At 40.3% G+C, this 9316-nt stretch overlaps 1 protein-coding gene across 5 annotated transcripts in view; it reads left to right on the top strand.

The window, feature by feature from the left end:
* The window catches only part of LOC104522998 (cyclin-dependent kinase 11B), a 16228-nt gene extending 7100 nt beyond the window's left edge, over positions 1-9128 (top strand). For all 5 annotated transcript variants that reach the window (XM_029084368.1, XM_010165440.1, XM_029084367.1 and 2 more), the window contains exons 10-19: positions 1-147; positions 864-954; positions 2557-2678; positions 3033-3138; positions 3750-3871; positions 4811-4918; positions 5443-5559; positions 5838-5986; positions 7501-7690; positions 8758-9128. The exon at positions 1-147 is cut by the window's left edge. In XM_029084368.1, the coding sequence (XP_028940201.1) occupies positions 1-147; positions 864-954; positions 2557-2678; positions 3033-3138; positions 3750-3871; positions 4811-4918; positions 5443-5559; positions 5838-5986; positions 7501-7690; positions 8758-8850 (1245 nt within the window). In that variant the 3' untranslated portion in view covers positions 8851-9128. The remainder of the gene's footprint in view (positions 148-863; positions 955-2556; positions 2679-3032; positions 3139-3749; positions 3872-4810; positions 4919-5442; positions 5560-5837; positions 5987-7500; positions 7691-8757) is intronic.
* The last annotated feature ends 188 nt before the right edge of the window (positions 9129-9316 follow it).

Raw genomic sequence — 9316 nt, 5'->3', positions numbered from 1 at the left:
GCAGGAAGCGAAGTAGAAGAGGAGGAAGTAGGGGAGGGCACCCCTCACTCCAATGCAATGACAGAAGGAGACTATATTCCTGACTCGCCAGTTTCCTCCCCCATTGAATTGAAACAAGAACTTCCCAAGTATCTTCCTGCGCTTCAGGTAGAAGATCACTTAGAGTGCTTGAAAATATCATAGGAAATGCATTTCCCTAGCTGCTTTGTGAACATAAACATGCATGAGATGGGCAGAATACGCCTTCCTGACTCAGCATCACAGAATACACATTTCTACATCAAATATTGCTGTTTTTGATGAGCAAAGATGAGATTACTCTTTCAGATATAACTAAGAATATAATAATAATCCATTTGATACTCTGATATCGTGGTGTTGCTCTCTGAAAACAGAGCCTTGTGAGAGAAGAGCTCTGTTCATGTGAATAGAAATGACGGGTGGTTATTCTTTTTGTAGCCAATCACGAAGTATAGAAATACACAGAGAAAGCATCTTTGCATTAATTGAACAGGTGAAAGGTATCGGTTTGAGGTGCTGATTTGCTGCCTTTGCCATTGTGGCAGAAATTTCGTTTTATTCTGTGCCAAAGTGAATGAGTGAAGAAGTAATTACTTAGTGAAGTAATTTAGTTAATCTACTAAAACACAGACTCTGTTCATGATTCCTTTAGCGATCCAAGTCAGAATAAATCCCAGAGATACCTTTTTCACATGGAGCAGCAATGTTGTTGAATTCTCTTGGTAAATTTTATTTATTCCTGTGAAGCTGCTGAAGTTTACCTTGTGTCTTGTTAAACAAACCTGAGCAAAACCCTTCCCCAGGTGCTGGAGGAGTAAATGTCTGTCTGTCTGTTTGTTCAGGGGTGTCGGAGTGTGGAGGAGTTTCAGTGTTTGAACAGGATTGAAGAAGGAACGTACGGTGTAGTGTACAGAGCAAAAGACAAGAAGACTGGTTAGTACAAGTGTTACCCGGTTGTTATCTTTGTGGTATTTAGGGCTGCAGTTATATGCAAATTTGCCATTGATTAACAAAATGTGTCTAAAATACTTTATCAAGAATAATCTGTGTTTTTTAATAGGATGTGGACTTTGACATAAGGGCTTTGCTTGCAGCTCTTTGTGTTCAGAAGTGATCTCCATATTGGCCACGATGGCGTAGAACTGTTGAAATCATTCCAGTTTTCGGCTCAGTGGGCCGTTATTTAGATCTCTTGTAGGCAGTTACCAGGTTGGAAGTTCTCAGAATGTGATCCAGCAGGCGTCACTGTAAGCACAGCCCTCGATGAGAGAACTCCTGAACGCAGCCGTTGGCAGGCAGTGAGGATGTACTGCAGTCATTTGTTGGAGAAAGACATTTCTCTTTTCTCTTTTTTTATTTTTTTTAAGCTCCCTCTCAGAAAAAAAACAATTCTTGTGTTTACAAATGGATTTGTATTTTAAAAATTAAAATTCTTTGCTTATCTGGTTTGCAATGGCAAAGAAATTACTGCATTTCCTGTGAATGGTGCAAGAGCCAACCATCAAGTCACTTGTATGTTCCTCTTGCCTGGTGATTTCTCAAGTGAAGAAAATATTTAGTTTGATAGTTTAACAAAAATAGTGATATTAGTGCAGTGCTTCTTTTTTTCCTGGAAAAGGATAATGCAGATACAGTCTGTTGTTCTGGCCCTGACCTCGGTGTCCCTGCAGTGTTGCCATCACTAGTGACACATCACTTTCTAGCGAGCTGGTCGTTTGCAAGGGGAACTGTAGCACAGTAAATAAAATACCCACAGTTTTAAATAGAGTTGGCAGATGGTGAAGGGAGTTTGTGAAAATAACTATGTTCCAAAGCAGACCTAGACAGAAATTAGGGTTATTCCCAGGTTCCAACTGACAGGCTGTGATTTTGGTGACAGGTTTAAGTTCTGGATGCCTTGGTTCCTCTGTTTATTTTAGGATAATATGGCAATTTGGTCTCCTTTGGGGAGTGGAAGCACACAGCTGGCATAGTGGTTTCTCTGAGTGCACTTATTTACTGGAGAACTACCATGACCTCGTTTTTCTTTCCCCTCTCTGTCTTGAGGCCCATTCCAAGCCAGGCATAACTGTTATTCTCCACAATATAATGCAAAACACATGCACTTAAATAACCCACTTCTGTAATGTTTTGAGTAGCACCTTGGTTTCAGGTGGGGTCTTTAAAGAGATGTAAACTGCATTTGAGGCATTTCTGTCTCGCCTGACCATGGTGAGGAGTTTAGAGTTAAATACACTTTTCTTTAGTTTCTTTCCAGATGAGTTATGTTGGAATACACTAAAATCCATGATGCAGCTTTTGGATTCTTGTTGGTTGGGATTTTATTCTTTAAACTTGGCAATTTTGTGGTGGTGGTGGGTTTTTTGTTTTTACTTATCTAATGTCAGACTGACTCTGCTTCTTGCTTTGAAATAATGTCTTGAATAACGGTTTTAATTCAAATAAATTAGTGATAACACTGGGGGGCCTCTTAATGTGTATTTTATTAGTTATGTGATGGGAAGTCTGCAGTTAATAATTCTGTTTTCTTTGCAGATGAAATTGTGGCTCTGAAGCGACTGAAAATGGAAAAGGAAAAGGAAGGCTTTCCCATTACTTCTCTTAGAGAAATAAATACTATTCTGAAAGCACAGCATCTGAATATTGTCACTGTCAGAGTAAGGCCACAATCTGTTCCTTGAATTATTGTTCTTGAAATATTTTGTTCTTGAAATATTGCCTCTTGGCTTGTAAAATGCCTTATAAAAACGTTAACATTCCTAGCAGAGCTTGATTCTGTAAACAGTTGTTGTAAACTACACATAAAACTAAGTAGAGAGTGTTTGTCTCTACGTAATCTGATGTTTTTGCAGAAGGGAGCTGTTGGATTTTTTTCATAGAAAAATACATTTTCTATGGGTTTTACCAATAGCAGCTCCATTTATCCTCTTGCCAGTACAATTCGAAAATTCATTTTTGAACGCCTTTGAAATACTGTGTGCTTGTTTTGATCATTTGTTTCTGTGTTTCAGGAAATTGTTGTAGGTAGTAATATGGATAAAATCTATATTGTGATGAACTATGTAGAACACGATCTCAAGAGTCTGATGGAAACAATGAAGCAACCGTTTCTCCCAGGTACCGATTGCCGTAGTCTCCTCTGATTCTCAGAACTGGAAAAGTGGCCAACACAAACCTCAGTGTCTTTGGGCTGCACTGACGTCAGAGAACCAGCTCTGTAGTGACGTGTAACGCCCTGGAACATCCTAGGAGTGTTCTTGGGAAGAGACTTCATTGCTTTCTCTGTGTTGGGTTGGATTTCACTGGTACAAGTTAAGATGGGATCATAGGCTGGGACTGCTGATAGTGATACTTGGCTGATGAGTCCAGCTGGCATGCTCAGCATGAAGTGGAGGCTCAGATCTGAAGTTGAGGGAGTTGCCCGTGCTAAACTGGAAAAGAACACTGGGTTTTATTTGGCCACTTCCTCTGTTTTTGAGAGGCATTAATTTCTGAGTGTTATTTGGATGCATTCCAGCTCTCCAAATTAATGTTGCTTTGCTGGCAGCTCTGTGGGTTTAACTGCTTTTGTTCTGTGACAGAATTGTATGGTGCAGCCTATACTGTGCTTTTAACTTGATGTCCCTTTCTTCCCCCTGCCCCCTTCCCTGTTCACCAAACAAACAAATTAAAAAATTAAAGATACACGTATTCTCTTAAATGTATTTGGGTTATTTTCATTGTTTCAGGTGAAGTGAAAACCTTGATGATTCAGTTACTGCGAGGAGTCAAACATCTTCACGACAACTGGATACTTCACCGAGACTTGAAAACTTCCAACCTGTTGCTCAGTCATTCGGGCATTTTAAAAGTAAGAATTACCTGAAATGCACCACACTTAACAAAAAACTGTATTGCAGAGTCACACTGTTACAGCTATGTCGAGTTGGACAGAATGTTTCTCATGAGCCTTGAACTTGACTATTAAAGAAAAGAGGCTGCCCTGCCACAACTGTAAGATTTATTATGCCAGGGTGTGGCTAATGAGCAGGTCTGGTGAATACTGAAATCTCTAGTGTGATCAGAAGTCTGAACAATGTTCTCTTCCTGGTGATGCAGCACATACCGCATGTGTGACACTGTCACTTATTTTTTCTGCATCAGCATCACAGTGTTTGAACTGGGGTGGCTCTTTCAGCTCGAGAGATTGTGAGGCTGAATAAAGATCGTCAGTCTGGGTAGTAGCGCTGAACTGTACAGTTACTGGTGGAGGTGGAAATTCTTTTTACAAAGAAAAAGTCTTAAAAAAAATGCACACTTTAAAAATCTGTCTGACCTTTCACTGACTTGTTACAAAAGCCCAAGAGGAAAGCAGTACTGAGATCAGGGCATAACATTTCAATGTTTACTTCTAAACTTTAGATGCCAGTTGTATATTGCCATTATTTACATTTTACAGCAGTTCCTGTTGTTAAACTTTTCCCTTTCTGAGGAAAACTGGACTTTGAATTTTTTTTCTTGCTTGCAAAGTTGAAGTCAGCAGCTATTGTTGTTGTTTGGATTTGTTTCCTCCCCTGCCATATCTCCTTTCTGTCAGGGTGATCAATAACAGGAGCTCTGACTTGGCCTCAGGAAGGGGAGAAGTTTTTTTCCCTTCAGTGATAAAACACGAGGCAGGCCCATGGGAACCAGTGTGCTCTGGGTGGCTGGTTTTGCCGTGCAGTGGCCAGCGTGGCCACCACGTGTTGGCACCGTTAGTAAAGGGTACGGGCAGCGCTGGAAATATCCCTGACTACCAATCTGCATTCAGGTCGGAGATTTTGGACTAGCCCGGGAGTACGGATCTCCGCTGAAGCCTTACACACCCGTGGTCGTGACGCTTTGGTACAGGGCTCCGGAGCTGCTGCTTGGAGCTAAGGTAAGTTTCTCCTTGTTCTAGAAGAACCACTCTTCAGACAAACTTTATTCCGTAATTTACAAACAAAGTGTGCTTGTACTTGATTCTTGACACTGATTTAGAAGTGGAAGATCTGAATCTTTGGTATTATTTTTTCCTAATAACACAACAAAAAAGATTCCCCCTTCCACAGACAAAAGGTGGGTGGGTGATGGATGGAGGATTTTCTCCTTTAGAATGCTGACGTGGCAGTGCTGCCGGACTCCTCATGGGTGGGTGCAAACTGGCACTGTCATCTTAGGCAACTGGATTATTTATTTTTTTTAACCTTAGTTAACCTTTTTTAACTTTAGTTTGTGACACCTGAGAGCAGAACAAGGTACTGGAGACATTCTGGCAATGTTCCCTACTGGTTACCTCCTCAGTAACTCACATCTGGGTTCCAAACAAACAAACCCCCAAACCAAAACAACAACAACACCACAAACAACTCAGTGAAAGTATTTTATTGATTTTATAAGGTAGAATATTTTCCTTCTTTTCAGGAATACTCAACGGCGATAGACATGTGGTCGGTAGGGTGCATATTTGGAGAGCTGTTAACACAGAAACCGCTGTTTCCAGGGAAGTCAGAAATTGACCAGATTAACAAAGTTTTTAAGGTAAGGTTTTTTAACAACTTCAGATTCTAACTGACCGGTGTTAGAGGCAGGTACATTAGAGGAGTAAGAAATTAAAAGTGCTTGTTGCTCTTTGACAGAGATTCAGCCTTAATAAAAGGCTCATCACACTGATTGTTTCACAATGCTTATAGGAGGTGAAGATCATGATTTGTTTGGTCTGTTTTCTCTGGATTTACCAGCTCCTAGAGCTACACAGTGAATAAGCAGAGGGGTTGCACTCCAGAATAAATTTATTAAAGAGAGACTTTAATATACAGGATCTGGGTACTCCAAGTGAAAAAATCTGGCCTGGTTACAACGAGCTGCCAGCAGTAAAGAAGATGACGTTCACAGAATATCCCTACAACAATCTGCGCAAGAGGTTCGGAGCGCTCCTCTCTGATCAGGGCTTTGATCTGATGAACAAGTAAGTGCCGGCTCCGAGGGGATCCCTGGGAAAATGTGCTCACATGCTGGGAAGTGACGGGGGGAAGTGTGGGATTTCAGAACATGAAACACATGGGAAGTTTGTCTGTGACGTTCCGTGCAGTGCTGTTCCTCTCTCACAACAGCTTTATTCCACGTCCCGTGCTCTTAACACCTGCTGCTAAACCTCAGCCCAAGATTATTCTTGCAACACCTCGACCCTGGAAGAACAGAAAAATGTTTTAGTAGTTTTAGCTCTTTCATGTCATGATTAATGTGGTGGGTCGGCCATCACGCCGTCTGCTGATGGATCTTGTGAAAACAATCATTACAGTTGGAAAAAGGAAAAAAGGAAAAAAGCAGTGCATTCTAGAGATTGTAGGAATTAGGAAAATAACAATCTTGGGGTTTTTTTCCCCTAGAGTTTCCAAGTTCCTGAGTTCTGTCACATCTGATGCTCTGACAGGCCTTTGAACTAACTGCTGGTGCATTCAGATTTCATTCCAATTCATTTTTCTTTAAAAGGTTGATAATGGCTTGAGAGACTTTCGTTCCCCTCCCCTGATATTCCCTTTAAATTTCATGACATGAAGTAGTGGAAATGATTGAGTTTTAGATCTTACTTAGAACCTGTCTCTATTTAAAAGAAATAAATTTTAAAAAAATATTTTTATTTTTTTTTTTAAAGAGGGATTTTCAGTCTTTCCAGGTTTTAAGACTTAGGCTGCTCCAGATTCTTCACTGTTATGAATCATTTATTGGAAGTCAGGTAACCTTTCAGAAGGTCCAAGCACAGTTTATCTTAATAAAGATGGATATCACATCAGTGGCATCTACTTCTTAATTGCTTTGGTTATGACAGGGCTACGTCTTCATTATTTTGGGCAAGAATGACAACACTTTAATATTCACGTGGGTCTGGAACTTGCAGAAACCTGTGAGAAAGTGTGTGTAAGTCAGTGGAACTCACAGCATGTACAGGTCTTGGATATAGAAGCATGTACATAGGGCCAGGCAGGATGATGAGTACAGTAAAACATGTTTCTATATTGCAGAAGGTTTAAAATAACCGACCACGAGCGGTACAGGTGGGTTACACTGTATTACACTGGTTTTTGTGGTGTATCAATATAAACTCAGTTGTCTTTTCTCAAAAGCAAAGCAGCATTGTGAAATATTTTAACTGAACCATCCTGGATCCCTTTTGAGCTGTATCTGAGGTGTCTTAACAATTTAAATCTCTGTAAACAGATTCCTACAAAAGCTGCTTTAGATAATTAGTTCCAGCTGCAGTTCCATTGATTATAGGTGCATGTAGGAAGCACACTTACACTATCCGTGAGCTGTGTGCCACTGCCCGTGTGTCAGCAGTCACACCCCTTAACAGAACTCTTGCTTTGTTAAAAATCACAACATTCTAAATGGCTTTTCTGAAGAAGTTACCATTTTGGGGCTAATTTCTTTTCTTCTGTCTCTCTTCTTCCCTGTTCCCTTGTCTTCCTAAATTCTTCTCAGCTTTCTGACATACTACCCAGCCAGAAGAATCACTGCTGAGGATGGCTTGAAGCATGAATATTTCCGAGAGACTCCCCTTCCCATCGACCCCTCCATGTTCCCCACCTGGCCAGCAAAAAGCGAACAGCAAAGGGTGAAGCGTGGCACGAGCCCACGACCACCCGAGGGCGGCCTGGGCTACAGTCAGTTGGTAAGTGCAGCAGGTCAAGGACATCAGACACGTCCAGGTTCTGTGGACTGCATTTTGTCACCCGTCTGGGACTCACCTGTATTGCATGGAGAAGTCTAGATTTCCCTGTATTTCCCAGAGGGGCAGCACAGCCCCCCAGGCAGCAAGAACAGCTGTCCCAGGGCACGGCCAGTGCCCAGTTGTGAATGCACAGAACCATCATTTCTGTGCAGAATGTGAGACACACACAATGTCTGGCTTTATCAGGTGCAGAGCAGTTTTTCTTTTCAAAGTGTTCCTTTTTTACACTTTCAGTTGAGCTTTCAGAGCTGGGAATTTAGTTTTGAAAAAAAAAAAAAATCCAAAGCCTGGTAAGTTATGTGAATCTTGTGGATAGAAACTGCTCTTTTTTGAGTATGTGGAGAAGAATTCAGTAAGGCAAAGCTGCTCTTTACCTGTGGGGGTTGTGCTGCCCATTTTGGGAAAAAAAAAAAACCTGAAAAAGATGCTGTAGTCAGTACAGCATGTTACAGTCTCAGGTGCCTACTGCTTAATTATATATATTTTAAAATATATATATATACACACATATAAAATAAGTATATATCTAATTATATGTTATATTACTTACTACTTAATTATATCAGCTTATTACTTAATTAGATCAACTTATTACCTAATTGTGTATATTTTAAAATATATGTACATGTAAAACGATATATATATATTAAAAAAATACAAAATTCTATGTTAAATCAGTTAATGATATCAGGTTATTACTATTTCCATGTCTTGGCATAGATGAAATGGCACTGTACAGTTATTGTGCCCAATTTAACAGATAAATTAGCTTAGAAGTTTATTTAGCCTTGATTTTTGAGGGTATAAAAAGTGCCAAGGAGGGTGTGCAGTGTGTGTTTCATCAGATGCCGAATAATTGTAGTTTACACTGATTTATACAATGTGTTCACAATTTGGTTCTCGTCTCCTAAAGATATTTTAATTTTTCTTTAGATTTTTGTGTTGGAGAGGTAAATCCATCTCCACAGACACTTACTGATACCTGACTTGTCACTGTTTTTTCACAGGGTGATGATGATCTGAAAGACACAGGTTTTCATCTGACCACCACAAACCAAGGAGCATCTGCTGCAGGACCTGGTTTCAGCCTCAAGTTTTAAACTCAACATGAAAGGAGGGGGGAAAAAAAAAACAACAACCAACCAACAAATGGAACTGTTCATGTGAGTGGATTTCTGAGTGTCCCAGTTCTGTTCTTCACGTCAGGGAGATGTTTTTCACAGGGAAAAAGTCAAATTTGATCACAGGTTCAAAGGCTCTTGCTGGGTGTGGAGTATGGCTGCTGCATTCCATTAGAGGACCGGCATTAACCCGAAAAGCCAAGGATCGTTACGGAATTTGACAAAGGAAAACTTGAAGTACAATCCTGGAACAGTTTCTGGTTTATTTTTAGTTTATTTTTTTTTCATTGGGTTTGTTTTGGTTTTTTTTTTTCCTTGTAAATTTGTAGAATTAAAATACCTTTTTAATTGTTTAACAGTGTGAAGGATTTCATTTCTTCACATGCAGCGAACTTGGACGTTGGCGGCATTAAGTCTTACAGAGTGGAAACGTCTTCCCCCTGCT

The sequence above is a fragment of the Antrostomus carolinensis genome, unplaced genomic scaffold, assembly GCF_000700745.2.
Source record: "Antrostomus carolinensis isolate BGI_N321 unplaced genomic scaffold, ASM70074v2 scaffold18133, whole genome shotgun sequence".
Taxonomy (NCBI): domain Eukaryota; kingdom Metazoa; phylum Chordata; class Aves; order Caprimulgiformes; family Caprimulgidae; genus Antrostomus; species Antrostomus carolinensis.
The sequence above is the reverse complement of the archived record's forward strand: the minus strand, read 5'-3'. Positions and strand labels throughout refer to the sequence as shown.